The sequence below is a fragment of the Leuciscus leuciscus genome (assembly GCF_965113295.1).
Source record: "Leuciscus leuciscus genome assembly, chromosome: 5".
NCBI classification, from domain to species: domain Eukaryota; kingdom Metazoa; phylum Chordata; class Actinopteri; order Cypriniformes; family Leuciscidae; genus Leuciscus; species Leuciscus leuciscus.
The window spans coordinates 38,255,315-38,280,555 of record NC_138729.1 but is presented as its reverse complement, the minus strand read 5'-3'; the positions used below and the strand labels follow the sequence as shown (position 1 = coordinate 38,280,555).

The 25,241-nt window shown below is 41.7% G+C and overlaps 1 protein-coding gene and 1 long non-coding RNA gene across 3 annotated transcripts in view; both read right to left on the bottom strand.

The window, feature by feature from the left end:
• The window catches only part of osbp2b (oxysterol binding protein 2b), a 75,703-nt gene extending 51,343 nt beyond the window's left edge, over positions 1-24,360 (bottom strand). Inside the window, exons 1-2 of one of the 2 annotated variants that reach the window (XM_082169619.1) lie at positions 23,917-24,360; positions 14,121-14,329 (exon numbers count right to left, since the gene is read on the bottom strand). In XM_082169619.1, coding sequence (XP_082025745.1) covers positions 14,121-14,329; positions 23,917-24,221 — 514 coding nt within the window. In that variant the 5' untranslated portion in view covers positions 24,222-24,360. The remainder of the gene's footprint in view (positions 1-14,120; positions 14,330-23,916) is intronic. The other variant, XM_082169621.1, reaches the window with a different exon arrangement.
• Positions 3,103-4,206, bottom strand: LOC309498744. The gene is made up of 2 exons (XR_014206023.1): positions 3,713-4,206; positions 3,103-3,279 (listed from the first exon to the last, which is right to left on the bottom strand). It is a non-coding gene; the product is annotated as an uncharacterized lncRNA (long non-coding RNA).
• Positions 24,361-25,241: the final 881 nt, after the last annotated feature.

Below are 25,241 nucleotides of genomic sequence, written 5' to 3'. Positions count from 1 at the left end.
GCGAATGCACGATCAATGACGCTAAGAACCCGTTCTCAATGACACTCAAACCCAGTGTTACTCACGTGTGGAGCGAATCAAAGCAACCTCCGCGTCTGTTTTCAGGCCTCAAGCTTTTCTTAAAGGGGTCATATAATGCCATTTTTGTACAAGCTAATATGATTCTTTAGGGTCTAAATTAAAAGTTTGTAATATACTTTAATTAAAAATTCTCATTAGTATTGTAAGAAAACACTCATTTTACCTGGTCAAAAACAGCTCTGTTTTCAGCACGCCGTTCAAGCGCATGTGTCTTTAAATGATAATGAGCTTTGCTCACCCCGCCCCTCTGTTCTGTGCGTACACCGTTTGTGACACAATAACACAATAACCATAACGCGTTGTTCATTATAAACGTGGGATTATGAATTATATTGAGAACGTCGTACATAGAAAACATGCCGCAATGTACCCTGAGTGTAAAAATAGCCGCATTCGTGAAGCGTGCAAGCGATTTGCAAAGATTAATATAAATATTAATATAAAGGTTAATAAAATGTTACACTCACTTCAGTTCTCCTGGAGGTGCACCAGGAACACGAATAGTTGGTACCGATCCTTTTTTCAGGAGCAGCTTCTTAGCAAAAACAGCTTTATACTGATCCTCGTTTATAAAGCAGTCTGGTGTGTGAAATGATTCACGCTCGCAAACATGAAAGCATGGACGTTGATCGTGAGTAATATTCCCTTCGAAAAAAAACTCAGCCACTGCGTCATCAGCGGTTCGGATTTAGGAACATCAATATGAATGCTGTATTCGTTATTGCACAGAAGAACAGAACACCGCCATTCTGCTCATAGACAGACAGTGCTCCAGCTATCAACAATGACCGCGCCGGTCCGCGCGGGCTATGATTGACAGCTCGCTCACGAGCAAGGGCGGGTCTGTGTTGAAACGCTCCTGTCAATCAGCAATTGTGGGAGGGGCGTCGATTTTGTGACATCACAATATCGAACAGCTTGATTTGAGATGGGGGGAAACGTATAAGAAGATTTTTAAAAAACCACTGGATGAATTTCTATCATTTTATGATGGTTGTGTACAGGCACTGCCAACACACATTTCAGTACAATCAACTTGTTAAAGTGCATGTACCATTATATGACCCCTTTAAAGCACAGTCATAACCCTACATTTTCCAGTGATTTCTTATGAGTTTTTCTCTTTTGAACTGTCTCATCTCTATTTCTGCAGTCTTTCTTCAAATCTCCCTCTTGCTCGTTCTCCTCCTCCTCCTAATGCTGATTGGCTACACACATTTGTTGTTGTTTGTTTGTGAATCAGTCCGACTAACTTCCAAACAGCGTTTTTCAAATACCGCTTACCCCGCCTTTAAGTTCCTGCCATTGCATTTTATTCGGGTAGAGGTCTGGACTTTGACTGGGCCATTGCAACACCTTGATTCTTTTCTTTTTCAGCCATTCTGTTGTTGATTTGCTGGTGTTCTTGTGATCATTGTCTTGTTGCATGAACCAATTTTGGCCAAGCTTTAGGTGTCGGACAGATGGCTTCACATCTGACTCTAGAATACTTTGATATTCATTGGAGTTCATGGTCGACTCAGTGACTGCAAGGTGCCCTGGGGTCCTGTGGCTGCAAAACAAGCCCAAATCATCACCCCTTCACCACCGTGCTTGACAGTTGGTATGAGGTGTTTGTGCTAATATGCCGTGTTTGATTTACACAAAAGTTGCGCTGTGCATTATGACCAAATCTCTCCACTTTGTTCTCGTCTGTCCAAAGGACATTGTTCCAGAGTTCTTGTGGTTTGTTCAGATGCAACAAACCTAAGCCATGCTGCCATTTTCTTTTTAGAGAGAAGAAGCTTTCTCCTGGTAACCTAACAAACAGTACTTGTCCGGTCTTTTTCTAATTGTACTGTAATGAACTTTAACATTTAACATGCTAACTGAGGCCTGTAGAGTCTGAGATGTAGTTCTCAGGTTTTTTGCAGTTGGGACGTCCACTCTTGGGAAGATAGGCAACTGTCTTGATGTTATCCACTTGTGAATAATCTTCCTCACTGTAGAATGATGGACTTCAAATTGTTTGGAAATGGACTTGTAACCCTTCCTAGATTGATGAGCAGCAACAATTTCTTCTCTGAGATCATTGCTGATGTCTTGATGATGTCTTGATCATTGCTGAGCACTTGACTGCTACTTAGCCTCTTAATTCCTGGAAGCAGTAAAGGTGTACTTTGTTTGCCACTTCTCCATTTTGGCCTATTTCGTGTTAAAAAAAAACATGACACAGTGTAATATTTCAAGTTTTGTTGATCATTTGAGGTTGTATTTACCTTAAATTAAGACCTGCCAAGGACCACATGATTTTGTATTATGTCCTCATACGTAAAACCATATAATTCAAAAGGGTGTACTTTCTTTTTCACATGACTGTATATGACTGTATATAAAGTAGTCAACATCTAAAGTGGATTAAAATCTTTCATCAAATTTATACATGAATTTTGAACAACACCGTTATTGTCTTAGGAGAACTTAAATTAACTTTTTTGATCCACTTCAAATGTTGACTACTGTATATATATATATATATATATATATAGCGCGGTAAAGTGATGTCCCACCTGGGAAAAAGTACATATTAAACACATTACATATTATAAAGAGACACTTTATTTAAATATTATTAAAATAATTTTGTAAAAATATAATGTACACTCTAAAAACTCCTGGGTCAAAAATAACCCATAATGGGTTATTTTTGACCCAACTCCTGGGTTAAAAAGGGACCAACTAATTTATGGGTTATTTCAACTCAGAAAATTGGGTTATGCTTTTTGACCCAAATTATGGGTTAAATACCTGACCCAAATGTTGGGTTTAAAAAACCCAACATCTGGGTAGAAATAACCCAAAAATTAGTTGATCATTTTTTAACCCAGGAGTTGGGTCAAAAATAACCTAACTTGGGTCACTATCCCAGTATGCCTTATTTCAGAAAATAAAACTTTGTTTTACATTATATTACACACTTCAAGCACTTTTACATTTTTATTGCATTAAATAAAAATCTATAAGAAAAAACACACACTTGGACATGTTTATTTTCATATTTATTTTAGGTCACACTGTAATAACAATATTAGAAATAAAAAATAGAAAAATAAACAACAATTCTCAGAAGAGCCTCAGGAATTTAAGCCTGGGGCCAACTTTGGGGACAAGATTTTTGATAGTGTCCTCATCAAAGAGAAGAAATGCCTCCTCATCTATCTGAAAGACAGAAAACAAGACAACATGAGTATTGTTAATAAGATGAGACAATTGTGAACCACTCACCAGACACTCTTTCATTATCAAGCTAACAAATAATCACTTTTAAGGTAATGCAGTGGCTTTTTTTCTTTCTTTTTTTTTTACATGGCCCAAATTGCTAGTTAACTAATGTGGTTCTTTTGCAGCATTAACATTACCCATTTTGTGTGAATGACATATTTTCTTTCATTCAAAAGTGTAATGACAGCCCATTCTTATGCATAACAGCTTAAAGACAAGGCACAATAATATTTTAGGGTTGTACATACCCCACTGTCGAAGAAGTTGTGACTTTCACAAAATCTTGCACTGACACATTTAAGTCTTATTAAAAAAAAAAAAATGTAGGTATAGAGAGATGATATAAGGGCAATAAGAGTAAAATGCTCACCTCTAAAATTCTCTGTCAGCTCAGACAGCTGCCACTCAGTTAGCTTATCAGCGACAAAACTGTGGAGAAAACATAGCAATATAGAGGTTAGCAACAATTTGAAGACTTGACCCGCTTCTTTAACTCTCACTACTTCAGCCAGTAGAGCACTGTATAATATGATAAGCACGGCACAGCTGGTAAACATAACTCAACTATTGTGTTGCCTCGTCGCTCTGTAGCCGCGGCTATGGGGCTCGCACACCGGACGAGAAGCGCCGCGTCGCGTCTAGGACAACTCGAGGTATCGCTCACCGGACGTGCACTCTCTCAAGGGGCTCGCACACCGGACGCGAAGCGCAGCGCCGCGTCTTTAAAATTCGAACACATTATTCTCTATGAGTGTAACGGACACACACACACACACACACACACACACACACACACACCGGCGGTCTGTCCGCGGCACCCAGCAACGGCTCAGGACCGTGTTCAAAATCGCGTCCGGTGTGCGATAACGTTGTCCTAGACCTAGATGTTGTCGTGATAGCCGCGGCTACATGCCAACCACAGAATTACCACGGCTAACGCTAGTCTCAACGTAGCAACGTATTTTTTTTTTTTTTTTTTTTTTTAGCAAATGGTGCTAAACTAGCAACAGGGACATGGACACAGAAAAGTTAACATTACATCAACACTGAAAATACTCTCTTACCTTGAATATAGATGAAGTTGCACCGATGAAGCACAGGCCAAAACGGATCGAGCGCGAAGCGACGGTTATTTCAAACGACTGTTGTGAGAAAATTCCAGAACAACTGCGAGAGAGAGAGAGAGAGAAAGCCAACCCTATAACCCAGAACATGGGTTACTCTTTGAAAAATAACCCAGAAACCCAAACAACCCATAAATTGGGTCAACATATTAGCCCTATAACCCAGAAAATGGTTACTCTCTGAAAAAATAACCCATAATTTTAACCCAACACAAATAACCCAGAAAATGGGTTGAAGAAATAACCCAGAAGTTTTTAGAGTGTAGTTGTGCATTTAAATGTAAATTGTAAATTGTGCAAATCAATTAAACATGCCAAATTGTGCAAATCAATTAAACATGCCAAATTGTGCAGACATAATTTTGGGGCAGGCTGTTTAGTTTTTGGGGTCTTTGGGGTCAGTATTAATACTTTTATTCAGCAGCGATGCATTACATTGATCAAAAGTGATAGTAAAGATATTTATAGTTACAATGATTCTACTTCAAATAAACGTGGTTCTTTTGAACTTTCTGTTTCAATTATTTAAAATTGCTTCCACACAATTTCTGAAACCATGGCTTCTTTTCTCACACATCTCTTGCAAAAGCAAACACTTCATTCAAAACTATTTTACTAACTTTTAAATTTGTGTTTTTGCATAGTAACTCTACATACAAACAATTAGCCATATACACACCAAACAACACACGGATATGACAAATGTGAAACACTACTATCTTGTGTCTTCAGTGTGCACAGCAGTTTGTCATAGTACTCACACTAACATGTACTGTATGTGCACAAATACACTCAGATATAAAGTATGTATGCACAATTGTAGCGCAATTGATGAACTACAGTCATTGAACTGAATCGAATCAACACTGAACTGACTTGAGCTGAATAATGACACTATTGGCTGTTAAAACTGCTTTAGAGCAGAATTTGAATTGGTTACTAGTGAAGCTGCTTTGAAGCAATCGGTATTGTATAAAGCACTATAGAAATAAAAGTGACTTCACTTGTATGCATATTCGGTATATATTATATAACAAATTATTATTTTATTACTTTATTATTTTACAAATATACAAAATAAACTGAAATGCAATTTGTTTCTCAAAATTCGATTTAGGTATATTTACACTAAAAACAGAAATGCAAGGGAGTATTTTTTTTTTTTACTGTTTTCACACATGATCACTGGTAAATGAGTGTGGCATTTAAATGGCAGTGTTTTCCAATTGAAACACAAGAGCTGTTAGTTTTGAATGATGGGTCTAATGTAGTGAACTGTGCAGTTTTCAGACTTGGTCTGAATATTAGGTAGCCTATATGAGTGAATGGTTTCACTGAGTAGGCCTCAAGTAGGACCACTTTTAGTGTGCAAGCGATTTTAAAAAACTGTAATCAAAAAATCTTGACAAAAACAGTTTCCACAAAATATTTAGCAGCACAACTGTTTTCAACATTGATATTCAATAAGAAATGTTTCTTGCAAGAAATATGGGAAATATGGAAAAAAGAAATATGCAAGAAAAAATACTAGTCAGACAAATACTAGTCAAATGCAAGAAATATGCCCATGGGCACTAAAGCAGCATATTAGAATGTTTTCTAAAGGATCATGTCACACTGAATACTGGAATAACTGGACTTTCCATCAGATTATTGCGAGTACTTCTCCAAATGTAAATGGAGTAAGTGGAACCTGGGGAGGTTTCAGGGTGATTTTACTGACCTTGACAATTTGTTATTTTGAACATGATTTATTACAGACCAACCGTTCATGCTAATACATGGCACACAGAAAATGGGCATGAATCATTATTGTTTGAGATTTTTGGACTGACAACAAACACAAAAGACACCATCAGCATTCAGTCTGTCATTCTTACTGACACACATAATGCTCACATAGACAGAATACACAGAATGCCAGAGCACCGCAAAAATAGAAAGCTTGAGTTTCTTTGTGTGTGAGAGGAAAGAGTGGGCAGCGTCTGGAATGGAATGAAGAGAAGGGGCTGGAGCAAAGCCAGTGTTTCATATGGACGAGAGTCTGACATACAAGGGAGATTAGAGAGAAAAATAAAAAAAAGAGCTCTGTTGTCATGTGAGCGCTGGCTAGGTTCTCATGAGAACTGAAATCACGTGCCAAAATGAGCACTCCTGTCCCCTTGTGGTGAACCTGTTAAAAGCAGAAGACTTATTTTCCCCGTTTTATCCAGTAGCACCTCAATGCAGAACACGAGATCCGGGGGGCGGAGTTGGATCCAGATATAAGGGGTGGAGATTGGTAGGTTTAGGGGTGGGTTTAGAGATCAGGGGGTGGAGATGGGTAGGTTTAGGTATATGTAAGGTGGGAGGAGTTGGATCTAGATCCGACTCCTCCCCGTGGATTTCATGTTCTGCAGTGAGGACCATCTCGTTTTATCCCACTTATAGCAAAATATCTTAACGTAAAAAAATATATATGAATATGAAAAATAATAAATATGTTTTATAAAAATATTTGTATTTTATTTGATGTCAGATATAAATTAAGCATATGTATAGTTAACATCTGCAGCGGCGAGATCATAAAACACACGTTCTAATCAAAAGCAGAAGCCATCTGCTTCAGGAGCTCAATGACAGCTGTGTATGTCACAGGAGATGAGCGTATCAGGTCTCAAATATAGGACAGCGCTGTAACATGGCGAACGTGCTGACCTGCTCTGACCCCAGAGTACTGCCAAAAAACTAACACAACACACTGACTGATTCCTACTATCTTGTATGATAACATTTAGAGCTTGTATTTATCTGCAAACACATGCAGCAAATCTTTACTACAGGAAATAACGGCTAAATAATGACTTTGTGTGAAAATGAAAATCATGCTCCATGCAGTACCATCTCATCTAGCCTGGTTCAGCACTCGGTTAATGAGAAGTATGAACAGATCTAATTTTTTCAGATCTTGTGATTCAAGCCAGAGACTATTACCACCCATTCGACAGCTCAATTTTCAGGTCAAATACATCTTTAGGGAAAAGAGAGATTTGACCTATCTGAGGCAAAGCAGTGACCCACATAAGATACCACAAACTAAACAATCCACGAAAACAACTTCTTTGACCCACTCCAGTCCAAATGCAATCATTTCAGGTCTCAACAATAAGGATTGCCTGAACAGCATGATCATTTCACACCAGCTGACAGAGCTGTCTATTGTCTCATCAGGCCAGTGCTGGAATCTCACTAAGAATAATATTCAAATTTAAATATTTGTTTTTCTATGATATATTGACCATTGTAACTCAATTCTAATGTTATCCAGTTATCCATTTTTTTATTGTCAGTACTTTAGTTTATTATTCTTTTACTTCTCACGACTTATATTTAAACATGGCAATTTAATATGTTTTTTTTTTTTTTACATGAGCTAAAATGTACTTTATTGTTGATGTTATTTGTATTATTTTTTTAACTGTTGTTGTCATATTATTATTGCATTTATTGTTTGGCAAGGCTTTTTTTTTTGAAAATCAATCAATAAATAAAATCATGCGTCATTGTTTTTTTGTTTTTTTTCAGAAATAGTGTGTTATAGCTTGTAATTACCAGTTCTTATTACTTAAAATGAAATCATTTAATTACATTTATTTCCTTACATCTTATATTATTAATTCAAAGATTGATTATATAATTACATTGACTTAAAAACGCCTCGGTTACGACTGTAACCTCGGTTCCCTGAAGAGGGAACGAGCGTTGCGTCGAAAACTGACGCTATGGGAACGCTTTGCGTGATGACGTCTTGAAGCACATGTAAAATCAGTCCAATGGTGTGGCGGAACGTCAGAGGCGGGTGACGTCACGTACCAGGAAGCTATAAAAGCCGGCCCGAAACAGAAAACGAAAGCTTCGTAAAGTCTGAAGTCGCGCTGACAGGCATGAAGGAGATATGGCAAGGCGACGCAACGCTCGTTCCCTCTTCAGGGAACCGAGGTTACAGTCGTAACCGAGGCGTTCCCTTTCAAGGGAACTCCCGTTGCGTCGAAAACTGACGCTATGGGAACGTCTATACCAACGCCTCCATAGCTACAAATGTCTGTCCTGTGTGTAATCATGTGAGCAGCACTAAGAAGACAAAACATGAGACCCTGGAGTAGAGTCTAAATCCAGAGAGTAGAACCTGACGAAGGTGTGCGGTGAGGACCAGCCTGCCGCATCACAGACGTCCTGTAACGATACTCCTGATATAAGGGCCTTAGAGGCCGCCATACTCCTAGTAGAGAGCGACCGGACAGCCAAAGGAGAAGGCTGTCCAGCCGCCTCATAAGCCAGTGAGATAGTCTCAACCACCCACTTGCTCATCCTTTGCTTAGACACTGGACCTCCCTTGTTAGGGGAGCAAAAGTCACTTTTACGCCACAGGGCAGCTCTGTGGACATACGCGTCTAACGCCCGAACAGGGCAAAGCAAATTATTCGCCTCCTGGTCCGATTTCGAAAGGGAGGAGGACCTCCAAGTGCCACGAGGGAAACGAGATACCAAAGGGTCTTTCCCCACAGACATTCCACCCAAAGGACTGTGGTAAGCACCTATGGCCGCCACATAGACCTTTAAAGTGGACGGGGTCAGACCTGCAGTGAACCGTTCCTGCAGGAACTCCAGCACTGTACCAATTGGGCAGTGGACTGGGTCCAACCGACGGTCACTACACCAAGAAGTGAATACTCTCCACTTCAGGGCATAAAGTTTCCTCGTGGAGGGAGCTCTGGACTGTAGAACGGTCTCAACAACCTCGGTTGAGAGACCTGACTCTATGAGCTGGGCCCCCTCAGAGGCCAAGCCCACAGGTTCCACAAATCTGGCCGAGGGTGAAATATCGAGCCCTCTGCCTGGGACAGAAGGTCCCTCCTGACGGGTAACTCCAGAGGATGCCCGTCGAGGAGGGACACAATATCGGGAAACCATACTCTGCCCGGCCAGCGCGGGGCTATAAGAAGTAGATGGACCCGGTCCCTGCGAACTCTTTCCAGAACTCCCGGGAGCAGAGCAACTGGGGGAAAGGCGTACAGACGTAGCCTCGGCCACGTCTGTACCATAGCATCCAGTCCCAGAGGAGCTGGATGCGTGAGGGAGAACCAAAGTGGACAGTGAGACGTCTCTCGAGACGCAAACAGATCCACTTATAATTTCCATATCAGCTCCACCACCTCGGGGGTGAAGCCACCATTCCCCGGGCCTCGGCCCCTGTCTCGACAGAGTGTCTGCTCCTATATTCTGGACCCCGGGGATGTAGGCTGCCTTGAGTGACAGCAACTTCCCCTGGGACCACAAGAGGATATGGCATACCAGCGCAAACCCCCTTGATATAGGCGACTACCGACGTGTTGTCCGTATGTACTACACATGGTGTCCCCTGAGACCTGTGATAAAGCTCCTCAGAGCCCGGAAGACAGCTAACATCACTAGGCTATAGAATGCCAGGAACGATGATGGTCTTCCCACAGACCTTGAGATGAGCGACCCTCAGGATCGCTCCCCAACCCGTGAGGGAAGCATCCGTCGTTAGCAGTTTGCGACGACAAGGAGCTCCCAGCACTGGGCCCTGGGACAGGAACCAAGGTTTCTTCCACATAACCAAGGCACGTAGGCCTCACCGCGTGACCTTGATTGTGCGAAATGGGTTGCCCCTCGGGGAAAAACCCTCTGGTCCTGAGCCACCACTGCAGGGGCCTCATGTGCAGCAGTCCAAAAGGTATCCCGTTGGAAGCTGCTGCCATGAGACCCAACAGTCTCTGGAACTGTTTGACAGTGAGTAGCTGGCCTAGCTTTACACTTCTCACAGCTGCCAGGATGGAATCGAAGCGTGGCGATGACAGGCGCGCCTGCATCGACACTGAATCCCAAACCACGCCTAAAAAAGTGGTCCTCTAAAATGGAGAAAGCACACTCTTCTTGGTGTTCAGCCGTAACCCCAACTCTTTCATATGGGCGAGAACAACATCTCGATGTTGAACCGCCATCTAATGCGACTGAGCTAAAATCAACCAATCGTCGATGTAGTTCGTGATGCGAATACCCCGGAGGCGCAGAGGCGCCAGAGCTGCATCCACGCATTTGGTGAAAGTGCGGGGTGATAAAGCCAGGCCGAATGGAAGAACTCGATATTGGTATGCTTTGCCCCCGAAAGCAAACCTCAGGAACTTCCAATGACACGGACGGATGGAAATATGCGTCCTTGAGGTCTATCGTGACAAACCAGTCCTCGGACCTGATCTGTGGCACGATTTGTCTCAAGGTTAACATTTTGAACTTGAGCTGCATGTACTCGTACAGAACTCGAAGATCTAAAATGGGACGCAATCCCCCGTCCTTTTTTGGAACTATGAAGTACCGGTTGTAAAACCCGGTTTCCCTGTTGGAGGGGGGTACATATTCTATGGCCCCTTTCTCTAACAGAGTGTTTACTTCCTGTTCCATAACCAGAACCTGCTCGGGGCCCACCACTGTGGGCAGGACCCCCATAAACCGCGGTGGGCGTTAATAGAATTGTATCTAATACCCTTTTTCCACGGTCTGCAGGACCCAACGAGAAACATTTGACAGTAGCTTCCACGCTGTCAAAGATTCTACTAGAGGTACCAGTCTCTCGAGACTGGTTTCTGGATTTTGTTGCTGTTGAGTAGTCGGTTCGTCGCCCTGTAACGGCGCACCGGCAGGGAACGACCAAACAGACTGCTCCAGCACCCTCCTCAGAGGGGGCGGGCATCCCGAGGCCACTACGTTTCCGGGTGGACCTTGAGATATGTGCTCGCCGGAGACCGCTGCGCCCTGTAACACCGGAGGCGGCAGGGTTGGCAGAACGGTCCCCTGAGGGCACCGAAGAGAGACGGCACCGTATTTTTCTCCTGCTGTTGAGTAGTCGGTTCGTCGCCCTGTAACGGCGCACCGGCAGGGAACGACCAAACAGACTGCTCTAGCACCCTCCTCAGAGGGGGCGGGCATCCCGAGGCCACTACGTTTCCGGGTGGACCTTGAGATATGTGCTCGCCGGAGACCGCTGCGCCCTGTAACACCAGAGGTGGCAGGGTTGGCAGAACGGTCCCCTGAGGGCACCGAAGAGAGACGGGCACCGTGAAAAGAGGTGTTAAACGCTCTGCTTCGGGGGGACTACCCTCATTTGTCCTGAGCCCTCAGACATCAGGACTTTTTCCCAGCAGCCTTCTTGGCGGTAATAACGGTCCGCAGATCCGTTTTACCCCTCGAAGACTGCTGGGTTTGAGAGCGCCCTCCGTGTCCCCGAGATTTTTGTGGGGGAGCACGAGAGGACACACTCTGTTTTTGAGTGGCACGATGTTCAGCGCTCTTTTTAGAGGAGTGAGGCTGCTCCCGCTCAGCAGCCTCAATGAAAGAACGGCGGGGGAGAAGTTTTTGTAATGCAGCTGCCTGTTTAGCAGCTTCCTGAGATTTAGCTACCGCACTGTTTACTGCATCACCAAATAAACCAACAGTGGAAACCGGAGCATCTAAGAGAACGTGCTTTTCTTTCTCTTTTATATCGCTCAAATTGAGCCACAGATGCCTCTCAGTGGCCACCAGGGCTGCCATAGACCGCCCGATTGATTTAGCGGTCTCCTTGGTGGCCCTGAGAGACAGATCTGTGGCTCTGCGTAGTTCAGCCACTGTGTCAGGACCAATTCCCCCGCCCTCCTCTAAATCCCCCAATAATTCTGCCTGATAGGCTTGCATAATAGACATCGTATGCAGACACGCTGCAGCTTGACCAGCGGCTGCATACGATTTATGAACCAGAGATGATGTGAATTTTACTGGCTTAGAGGGAAGTGAAGGAGCTTTCAGGGAAGATGCCGTTGCTGGAGAGAGATAGCTCGCAAGCGTCTCCTCCACCTTCGGCATCTCCCCATAACCATATTCTTTATATTTGTGAATGGAAGAATAGTGGGATGTTTGTGGTGCATACACTCTGTATGAAACCGGTTTTCCCCACGATTTCGACACCTCGGTGTGGAGATCGGGGAAAAACGGAAGGCTTCTTCGCTGAGGCTGTGTACGAGATGGCAGGAAGCGTTCGTCGAGCTTACTTTTCGAACGAACGTCCTGCCTATCCTCTGGCCACTCAATAGATAATCTGTGAACTGCTCTCGTGACAACATCGAGCAATTCCTCAAAAGCGTGAGACTGAGGTGGCGAATCCTCAGACTCAGCTTCAATACTAACAACGTCCAACTCCTCAGAGCTGGACAATTGCAGTATTGGTGCCTCCATCGGGGGGGAAGAAACCGCAGCGCGTGCTTCCACACCCTGATGAGAGGCACTGGATCTATCAGAAGGATGTTGAGATAAGGCAGAGCCTGTCTCAACATCCACTGATAGATCCATTTGCGAACCCCAGGTCTGTGATTGCCGCCGTGCCTCGGCAGCGGCGGGACCCGAGCCCTGGGGAACGCGATCGGGATTGAACCGAGCCAAGCGGGATCGGAGCGTGCGCAATGGAAGCGCGTCGCAATGCACACAGTCACCACCCTCGAGTGCTGACTGGGCATGCTCCTCACCCAAACAAACAACACAAAGAGCGTGAGTATCACCTCCCGTTAAATAACGCGGGCAGGGATGGACACACACTCTAAACTGCTGCTTGCTCGCCATACTGAATATATATATATAATATAGACAGACAACACCAAATAACAAGGACAGATTCAACACAGAGCGCAACTGAAGACTCAGAAAGCTTTCGTTTTCTGTTTCGGGCCGGCTTTTATAGCTTCCTGGTACGTGACGTCACCCGCCTCTGACGTTCCGCCACACCATTGGACTGATTTTACATGTGCTTCAAGACGTCATCACGCAAAGCGTTCCCATAGCGTCAGTTTTCGACGCAACGGGAGTTCCCTTGAAAGGGAACTACCGTACTTGTAAACAAAACTTAATTTTGCTTTTAGTTAATTAAATAATTAAAAATTAAAAATTAAATAAAAAAGATTGTGGTGGGGCCAGTGAAAATCCATTGGCAGGACAAGTACAAATTTGATCTACTGACCCAGATGGGCCAATAGAAGAAAAGAAAATCCTTGTTGTTGAGCCCTACACATTTATTCTGCAAGCAAACACCCTTTTTTTACTCTGAACTACACACCAACCCTGTAAACATGATGCAAAGCCTCTGTAAGAAGCCCGTTCACCTTACCAGACTGATAACAGTGTGTTAGCGAAGTTTTGCCATTGTCTAAAAGCACAAACATTTTCCACTCAAACCCTTTATACAGCAACTCAATTAGCATATTTAGTGGTCATTTCAGAGCAGATAGAAGCTTACTGCCTAAAAACATGGAACCAAAAGAACATTTCTGTACTGTTTCAGTTACACAGTAACACACTTTCAACCACATGACAAGATGCCATGTTGTTAATATGGTCAGTGAGAGTCCTGATTTGCTACTTTAGCAACTGTAATATGACCTGTTGATGCTAGGAACCTTTATGTGATATGTTGATTATAGCTGAATCATTAAATCATATAGCATGTCCCACTTTATTTAAGGGATAATAATCATTTAAAAGCCTAACACAATTACACAGTTACAACGATCCATTTCAGCTGAAAAATATGAACTCAAAAAACTCAAACTGTGTTGATAAGAGTCTTGTTACCGGACTGATCGTTCATCATTCGGATGGCTTTGGCCTTAGCCAGCTCCAGTGCTGTGACCCATCTCTGCCTCTCCACCTCTGTGCTGGCTTTCAGATGATAAGTGCGCCCTCCGCTGCTCAGAACAATGTTGCAGGCGTCTTCTGTGTCGATGTGCGCCGTGGCCAAGTTGATGGTGCCGCGACACGTATGGGCCATCTCCGCCTGCGTCCTACCATGGAGCGACCAAAACGTGGAGGGGAGACAGGAAATCAGAGGAAGGTGTTAGTACATGATGGGGGGAAAAAAGACATGCAAGAGGAAAAAAATAAAGGACAAAGGACAACAAGAAGAAGCACAACATTGTTAAATCATTAATACAAATTTCCAGTTTGGCTAAATGAAGCTGCATTACTTTTTAAGCATATACTGTACATGTGTAGGATAGCATACTGTGAATTAAATCACATGTACATTGAATGACGTAATGTAAATCAACATAGATCAGACGTGTGTAAGAGAGAGAAACGCTGAGCACCCATGAGCGTTACGTTACTACTGTATACACAGCTGCATACTGAGCGGGCAGAGAATGGAGGTTAACGGCTATTGTGTGTCAGCTGGCCAAACAACAACACTCAAACAATCCAGCCAGTGTCAAAGAGAGAGAGAGAGAGAGAGAGAGAGAGAGAGAGAGAGAGAGAGAGAACAGAGCGTGATGTAAACCCTGATTGAGAGATCAGGAAGAGAACTTACAGTCCCATTATCAAACCACAAAAAAACTACTGAGGCATATCCTTATGGAAACACAACATTCCTCAAACAAGCAAAAGAGGAAAGCAGCACAGTATGATAAATGCAGAACTAGCTTTGTTCACTCTGTTCTCTACAACATCCCTGACCTCAAAGGCTTCATAAAAATCTCCATTAGTGAGAGACTGATGCATCACTCAGGAAGATCAATCAACAACGTGCCATTCGAAGATTATTGGCAAATGCAAGCGTTTTGATTACAGAATTAATATTATTCTTGTTTTTAATTTATTAATAAACTTGAGTAAAATACTAGTAGACAAATAAGATTCAGTTCATTTAAACTGACAAATAGAAGTACAGTAAAATGAATCTCTCTATAAATATGAGAAAATGACATGTATAATAATTAACAAGAATGAAACAGAAACATTGAAAGACATCATATCAACAACCCTAACATTTTGGAATAAAGACAGAGAATGATAGATATAGAACTATAGAGTGGTAAAACAACTCAAAGATAGACAGAACGATAGAGTGAACGATAGGTAGTATAGATAGAACAATAGATAGAATGGTAGAACAATAGATAGAACGGTAGACTGAACGATAGGTAAAACAATAGATAGACAGATAGACAAAAAGACAGACAGACAGACAGACGGTGAAATGTCTGGTTAAGGGTGTCTGGTCTTAGTGAAATATCTCAGGCCTGAAAGGATCCTAAAGCCTCTTGTGAGTCTGTCATGCCTTTCTGAGGAACTCTAATTTAACCAAGCCTTAAAGGCCTAACAAAAGCTTACAGCCTCACAATACACAGTTAAAGAAAGACAGAGATTACGAAATACTGATCCAAACTCCACCACACCACTGACGCTTTTCTGACTCTCAGAAAGAATGGGACAGTAAAAGGCATGAAGTGACAAAGAGGAGAAGCAGAAAGGTGGGGAGACACACAGAGAGCAAGAAGAGCAAGTCTGTCTCTGTGTGTATGTGTGTGTGAGTGAGTGAGTGAGTGAGTGAGTGAGTGAGTGAGTGAGTGAGTGAGTGTGTGTATGTGTGAGTGAGTGTGAGTGTGAGTGTGTGTGTGTGTGTGTGTGTGTGTGTGTGTGTGTGTGTGTGTGTGTGTGTGTGTGTGTGTGTGTGTGTGTGTGTGTGTGTGTGTGTGTGTGTGTGTGTGTGTGTGTGTGTGTGTGTGTGTGTGTGTGTGTGTACTGCTCTGGTAACCCGGTATCTGTTGCACATCTCTAATGGAATGTCAAAGCTCTGACCTCTCAGAGATATTGTGAGAAGCACTCCACAGGTCAGAGCCATACATATTTTTCAACAAGATTTTGAACAAAAACTTTTTTTTTCTTTTTTTTTTCTCTCTTTATTTTATTCCAAAGACAAATGCTATTGTTTGTACAGAGATTTAATTTTTTACATTTTCAATCAGCCAGACATTTCTGACACAGATACACACTGCATTTGTGGAAATTATTGTGTCTGTAATTTTATGTTTATATTTTCCAGCAGAAGCGTATGTGCGCATGAGTGTGTTCTAAAGCAGTGGATCTCAACTAGTGGGATGCTAAATGTCAAAACATTTACAAATGCTAACCACTCTTTCGGTGTGCTTCTTTTAAGGAATTAAGCTACTTAAAAAGACTCACAAGTAACCATTTAGAGACAGTCAGACAAATCTTCCACTGAATAAACTAACTGAATCGTTTACTGAATCATCATCTGACTCACTAAAACTGCAAGTTTTCATTACTTTTAGTGACGGCAATCTTGAAATAAAGTTTTGTGTACTTAAGGTTCGTGAAACAAAAATTAGTATTATTACTGACTGGTTGTTTATGACTGCAAAAGCACAGTAGCACTGAATTATCGGCTGCCGAGTGCATGAACCATCAACATTCAAGAGTCATTTAGAAACCACATTTATACATGTTCTAATTCAGTCTATGTCATGTTCAAAATTAATACAGTATGGGGCCTATGCAGTTCATGGCAATACTACTACATTTTAATGTTTGATAAGAGAGGATAATAAAAAAAACATCCCTGCGTAAACCTAAACCAGGAAAAAAAGGCATTTTCTCTTTACAGATACGAGGCACTGTGGTCTCCCTACAGTGTGTGTGTGTGTGTGTGTGTGTGTGTGTGTGTGTGTGTGTGTGTGTGATGAAAGAGTCCAGCGTCTGCTGGCTACATTTACAGTTTCAGGCCTTGTGGGGGCTGATGGTCTGATAGTCAAGCAAACCAAGTAATTGGCTGAAACCAAACTCAGGTGACAGAGTCACTAGGGGGAGGGAGAGACACATTCAGCTCACAGACCAAACATCAATGACCATATTCATCCAACCTCTCTAGAGCGGAGAATTCATACTTAAACCCAACCCAAGCAGATCGGAGAAAGAGAGAGAAAGTCGGGGGGAGGAGGTATGGAGGGGTAAAAGCAGAGATCTTAAATTAGCTTCACCCACCCTGCAGGGGACAGACTGGACACAAATGGCTGTAAGTGGGTCAGAACTGAGAACATGAAGCCAGGGTGAGGAAGAGAGAGGAAAAGAAAGTGGCAAAAATAAGACTGAGAAAAGGGGATGGGAAAGTATGGAAGCTCGTTTCCGCCACAGAATAAAAAATAAAAAACTTTTTATCTCACGATTTTTTTTTTATCGCAATTGCAATTTTACAAAAAAAATGCAATAAGGAGATTCTCACATGTAAGAGACAAACACACACTCAGCAATGACTGACAATCACTCAAACTGGAAAATGTATTCAGTCCAAAAATAACTGAAGGAAGTGTGCAAGTGTCAGTGAACACATCGTGCAAAGAGTCTGAATGACATTCCAAAACACCCTGTTTTTCTCAGTTAACCTCCCATAAACCCTTGAGGGACACAACCTCCACTCAGATCATGTGACCACATTCTTCCCAGCAGAATAGATGTTATCACTCATTGCAAAAGAAGGTCAAGCATTGTCTGGGAGCGAACGAGTTAGAGATGCCCTAAAAACAGAAAATTTGCCTAATAGCAATTATTGTTTTAATGACCTGATTATTGTTTTACAAGTTTTGCCTAATACCAATTATTGTTCTCATCTGTCTTTACAATCTTCCAGTTAAATGACATACTTCTCTCTGGTGTGCCAGACTTCTCCAATCATTTAGTCCACTTAAATCTGCCTCCATCTAATCAACAACTGATGTTTACAATCAAATCCCGTTCTTTTTTCCTCATATGTAAGTCACAATGTGGATTTTTTTTTTTTTTTCAATAATCCATTAACTCAGAATTTCCATATGTCACAATATGGAAGACATTATCTGCTACTTCCATTACATCTCCCGTAAATTTCTGAACTGTGTGTGTACAGAACAGGATTAAAAGGTGAACTGACAACCGAATTTATCTGCGGTGTGTATGTGGCCCAGAGGCGGTTGCCTGGATGTTCTGAAAGGTTGCTAGGGTATTTCTAAGGTCTAAGCAAACAACAGTAACTCTAAGCAAACAACAGTAACTATCCGCTTCCAAAAACATCCTAATAAGACTGATTTCATTTAAAAATACAGATACCATCCGACACCTTGAATCAGATTCGGGCAGGCTCACTGACTAAAACAGTTTCCACTGCAATTGGTTACAATAAGAACATCAGAACATAATAAAGATGGGAGAAAAGTCTGTTAAGAAATCAAACATGCATAAAAGGAAGCAGTCAGCGTGTAAGAAGAAGAAAAAAACAGGAGGGGAAGATATGTGACTCATCACAAGGAGGTGGGGGTGCTGTGACCGAGTGCAATTTACGCAGACCATTACACTTTAACGTGTTTTAGCACTGCAGATGACAGAACTGTGTGTGGTGGAGGGTAAAACCAACACATCAGCAGAACACATCCAAGGCTTCCTATAGAAAGCCTCAGCATTTTCTTCAGTGTCTGCGTCAGTGTGACAGCACTACAGGGAGCTGAGTTCTTCAGAAGTGCACATTGATTAATGTGTCTCTTAGTAATGATCCACAAGTCTATATGACAGCAGGATCAGTTCGATCCAGCCCATTGAAATGAGCCCAGAGAGAGAAAGAGAAAGTGTGAATGTGAGCATGCAGAGATCAGCAGCATCCTCTCAACAACGCTCGCATGACTCACAGACACATGAGTTCAGAGAAGGATAGGCTAAATAGATTGAATGCATTATGATGCACACCACAATATCATGTGATTTCTGCTGTACTGTTAACAAGTTTAATTAATGGACAAATAGAATGAACTGGTCCATTACATGGCCCGATTAAGGGAAAAAAGCATGAGCTTCTTGTTACTGTGCTGTTAGAGGAGTCAGCAGGCTTTAACTCCCAGTACTTTCTCATCCCCCACTAAGATGCTTCTTCACTAACTGAACCATAGGAAATTATATGAAGACAAAATGAAAGTTCTTAGTCAAAATTAAAAAAATTATGAACATACTGGGCAGAAACCAAAAATGCAAGTGTAAAATTAGACTTTGGAAAATAAATAAAACAAATTTTTTTATTAATACTTTTATTCGGCAGGAACACATTAAATTGATCAAAAGTGACAGTAAAGACATTTAAAATGTTACAGCGATTTATATATTTTTTAAAAACTTTCTTTTGAACTTTCTATTCATCAAAGAATCCTGAAAAAATGTATCACAGTTTCCACAAAAACAAAGACAGTTCTAAACAATTAATAAGAAACGTGGTTTTTTGTTTTTTTTGCACCAAATTTGAACGATTTCTGAAGGATCATGTGACACTGAAAATGTTTTATTAAGTTTTAATTAATTCATCACAGGAATAAATGACCAAATAGAAAACAGTTGTTTTACCTTCATATTTACTGTCATATTTCAGGACATACCTTCATATTTCACAATATTACTATCCTTACTGTATTTCTGATCAAACTTTTGAGCATAAGAGACTTTTTTCAAAAAAATCTTACCAACCCCAAACTTTTGAACATACATTACAAAGATACAAATACTGATACAATGATCTGAAATACTTAATGAAATATAGTGAGAAATAAAATTGTGCTATATCAATAGAATATGGTATTGGCTCAGTTTCACAATGTTTAAATGTGGATTTCTTATCAAAATGACCATTTGGGGCCGGTTAGACTGAAGCTGAAAATAAGAGATTGCTGATACAGAGGCCACCCAGAGAGTCCGAGTCAGCAGATCTCTGCATTTAAGTGCTGTGATGTTATAATTGTGCATTTTTCGCATGCAGCATGAAGCAGATTTGCCTGAGTTGTACAAATCTTTCCATTCGCTTGACTTGCAATATATTGACCATTAATAGACTAATAAAAATGTAGGCATGACATACATCTCTTGTATTTGAGCAATGGTGCATTATGCAGTGCACATACTCAGGCCAGGGATACAGGTTCACATCTAAAGCATATCCTTTGCTTTATCATAAGCCCAGAAGTCTCCTCTACTAAATCTCTTTTTTCTTTTTCAACATATTTCCACAGAAGAAGTCATTCAATTTGGAACAACATGAAGGTGAGTAAATCATGACAGAAATGTAGGTTTCGGGCGAACAATCCCTTTAACTAGAACAGTTACTCTTCCAATCATTCCAAGGAATTATTAAGAAACCATTCATAATCTAATGACTGTTGTCATACACTGGCTCTAAAACATATTCGCACATTTACTGTTGCTCTCTCTGGCTCTGTAACGGCGTGTTTGGCAGGTTGATTTGGCAGACATTAGCGCAGCACGTTACCCAGACACTTCATTGTGTTGGCTACGTGCACAAGGTTGCCAGAGCTCTCCGATAACAGCAGATCTAGCTTTACACCACTGCAATCACCTTCCACCATAATAGACTATTAATAGAGGAGAGCAGCAAGAGAGACGCTTCTTCTCTTTCACAGTCAGCAGTGTCGCTTTCCCTTCAGACTCTCCAGAGAGGGTGGAAACCCGGTGGCCCACTGTGTGAAGAGTCAGTAGGCTCACAGGGGCTGCCCAGTAGAGATACGGAATGATGGGTATTGCTTCAGTGCTCTTACAAGAGCCTTTGCCCTCATTTCATTAGCCGCTTGACTACAGATCTGCTCCATGACGCTATCACGATGACCCTCATGACCATCTGATAACAATACAGTTCTGACAACAAAAAGGCTCTCAAACACTTCCTGGATGTCTTCAGCATGCCTTGCTGGATTGGTGTTTAAGCTGGTAGGTATAATTTGACTGAATGACATAGGATAATACCAAAGTCCTTTATGCTGCCTTCAAGTGCACCTGTGAAACTCGTACCTTTGGCCACGTTCACACAGCAACCGTTTTTGAGTCCTTAATATGGTTACGTTCACACACAGTTCAGTTAATTACGGGACTGACAAACGCATAATATAACCGAACTCACACCTGTACGTTTTCAGGACTCGCAACTGCATTCTCGGAAAGCGCGCTGTGTGAACGGAACAGGACGGGACCACTAGTCGTCTATAACATCACACAGTGCAAGAGAGCCGCTCAGCGCCGCACAAACGTGTGTCTTCTAGGTGTTGCGGATTGTCGTGTGTGGTTTCGCTTTCGTTAACTTACAGAGATAGATGAGCTGTGTGTCATCTGAAGGTTTTAGATCCCGTCACTGTTCTCCACCAGAGCTGCTCCACCAGTTTTGTGTTGATTTGAAAAATGATGGAAACACTGACCTATAATATAGATTATATCATATAATATATCTACATAGAGATCAGTGAGTGGAAAGCAAGTCTGTAGCGCATGATGTTAAAGTGATAGTTCACCCTAAAATGAAAATTAAGGAATTACTTGATCACGTTGATCCAAACATGAGTTGTCTTCTTCTGTGGAACACAAAAGAAGATATTATAATAATGTTAGTAATCAAACAATTGACGGTTGCCATTGACTTCAATGGTAGGAAAAAAAATACGATGGAAGTCAATGGCTACCTTCAACTGTCTTACCACTATTCTTCAAAATATCTTATTTTGTGTTCAACAAACTCATACAGGTTTGGAACAACATGAGGGTGAGGAAATGATGACAAAATTTCCATTTTTGGGTGAACTGTCCCTTTAATCACTCAATGTTAATCACTCACTTTGCTTCACATTTAGTGATACCATGTACAAAAAGGTGATAGAAACTAATAATTGTCATCATTTGGAATTCAAATGTAGATATATAGGTTTATTCTTCACAACATATTTCTTTAGTGTAGTTTAGACAACTTCCATGTTATGTTTCCGACATGAATGCATGACATGTCATAATGAAGAACGCCCGACCCTAAGGTATAAGTTTCCCAGGTGCACTTGAAGGTAGCATATGTTCTATGTATCAACCTGAAAAGGAAAATACCAAAATCTTCAAAACTATTTGTCAAAGGATGCTAAAACTGATATTTGAAATTATATTTGAAATAAACAACAATATCATACATTCTGTTTCTTTACCTTAAATCAGCCTAAAAAACTTCAGGCTGGTCCGGCTAACACAAACGCACATTCTACAATAAACAAACAGGTTCTTGTAAATGCAAGGACTTCAAGGTGAGACTTCTATTTACAGTAGTTGTGATAAGGAGCGGTACAGTTTATTTTTTATTTTTTTTCATGTACATCTTTCCAGGAGGTATATTTCCTAATATTTTCAACATGCTACAGGGCAATAAAGTCTGCTAAAAAGGTCAATAATCTCAAGGCCACTGTTATGCAATATTTCAGAAACTGCAGAATCACCACTAAAAGGACATTCTAAGACAATTATAATCATCATAGCTCAGGTAAGAGATATTGACATTGTCCTGTATGCATATCGTCATCCAAGATACATAATGAGCAATCACTTACACATTTCAGTGGGCAATATTTCTGCTCAACTAAATCATTAAATGCTTCTCTTATGGGACAGACCTAGCTGTGGTAATGAAGCAATTAAAAGTCCGTAGTAATTAGGTTCTGTGACAGTTAACTCATGTGATCCTCCTGTCTTCCTGACACACAGGGAGAGATGAAACATGATTACCACTGCTGGCTCAAGGGCCTCTTAAACAACAGGTGGAACTGCCCGACTTCACAGGTGACACATGTGAGGGAGGTTTAAATTTTAAAGAGAAACTGTATCACTGCATACATAGGCTTCACATCATCAGATATCTCAGCCCCTGTCATTCGAGATGATGTCACAAAAAACAAACAAAAAAACCCACAATGACCTAAATGTGATTGGCTTTTCAAGGAAAAACAGATATAGGTTCTATACATAATATATATATATATATATATATATCCGTTGATCCTCAAAAAACGACCTTTTAGATTCTTCCTTTCACTTTAATTAAGTCACTTTTGACTAAATTACAGTATTGTTGTTTTGTTGTATTTTAAGGGAAACTGGTTACCATGGTAATTTTTTGTAAGGATGTCCTGGATTGGTGTATGGTTGGCTAAAAGCTAACACTGGCTACCGCATCTGTAGCTGACCAGAAGCTGAATTCGGACCATAATAAATTACTGGTTTGCCAATTTCTCCATAAAAACAAGCCAGAAATATGATTAGACCGGAATTTGTAAGACACGCCCACATACACACGGAGAAGTCGGTTGTCAAATATTAAAGTGCAACGACTCTCATAACATAAGCGTCACAGAGGATCGCAGAATGAGAATATCCATTGACGTTAGCATGAGCGCTAGCTGACGCGCTAATAAAAACACAGCGTACTGTTGTCATTTATTTGACAGTAGTTTATCCGTTCATAATGACATTTGGGGAACTGGTTTAAAAGAAACACATGGTGGCAAAATGAGTCGAGAGTTTTGAGGGATGGACTAGCAGCGTCTGTATACACTAGAGACGCGCACATGAAGTGCGCTGATTGTCCTCATGTGTATTTGACAGCTCTCATGACCTGCCTTGACATGACAGATCCCCACACTGGTCGGCCAGTATAGCCCAATTATGTGCAAATATGCATTCTTGTAATAATGACACCAAGACAGGTGCATGATAAACAAGACCATGCGTGCATCTGAACGCGTATCATTACCTGTAATAGGACAGCAGTCCATTGCTGAGCACGAACCATCTGCGCTGGTAACCTTTAATGTAGTTAGTCCATTTAAAGAGCCAGCCTTTGTACGTGTCCGAGCCCGGGGCTGGTGTCCCGCTCGCTGGCGTGGACGAGCCACTCTTGCCCTGCTCGCTCATCCTCCTCCTGCCCCGGTCCACTGCCGCAGAGTGATGATGATGTCGCCGCCGCTGCTGCTGTTTGCAGGATAAACAAGAAGGAACTGCTGTGAGAAAGGACACGATCCTGCCGGGGCCGCTGTAGGGAGCGGCCACTCTCCCCATAAACTCTCCGCCGATGCGCTGAGATGGACGGGCTGCCGGAGGAGGAGGGTCTGGGTCTGGGGCAGGGAGAGAGAAACAGCGCACTCTCCCCGATGATAGACAGATGAAGAGCAGCGAGCGAGCGAGCGTGAGAGCAGGAGCGACGACCACTGGCGGCGCGAGAGGAGCGCGCGCTCTGAAATCACCCGCGCACTACACACATGCATACCTCCAGAGTTTCTTCATCATACAATTGGTCGCATTTTACTCTACACTGTTCATGTTAAACAAACATACGTACGTACTGAGTAATGCAAAGCAAGTGCTTAATAATAAAGTGTATTAAAAATGTTTTCTATCGTAGAATCTATAGGCTACATATAGAAAGAATATATTTTCTATATTTAATTTATTTAAGGTTATGTATTATGTACATGTAAATAATATCACGTTCTGCTGGACTATTAGCCCCGCTGTTAAATTAACTTAAATCTTTCCAGTAAGTTCTCGACAGGGAAAACAGTTCTACAAGAAGCCAAACGGACTAGAACCAATAAGTGGAGCGGGGTGACTCTTCTCAAAGCTTTCTGTTATCATTCAATCGCTCCAACTCCACTCCAGGATTTCTATTAGCCGTTCCACATAATTCACACTGGTGAGAAAACCTTGTGAATGTGTGAACAAAAATATTGGACAAATCATATTTCATATTGACTGAAGGAATGAGCGTTCCATCTTTCAATACGGGACGGTCACACGCTCACCTTTCATTCGCAAGAGAAAAACACTGCGAGTTGACTTAATAACCTCGAACTGCAAGCAAGCTTCGCATTCATTCACTCCGCACCGCTGAATTACTGTGTGTGTTTCAACAAGCGGAGAGATACACACGCTCTTGGAACACTGTTTAGCTTATCCAATCAGATTTGAGGAACGGAACTATTCTGCTTTATTTATTTTAGCATGTAGCACGTGTAACGTGGACACCTTATTTAAAGTGTTATATTAAATATTTGAATATGACACACAAAAAAAAAATTG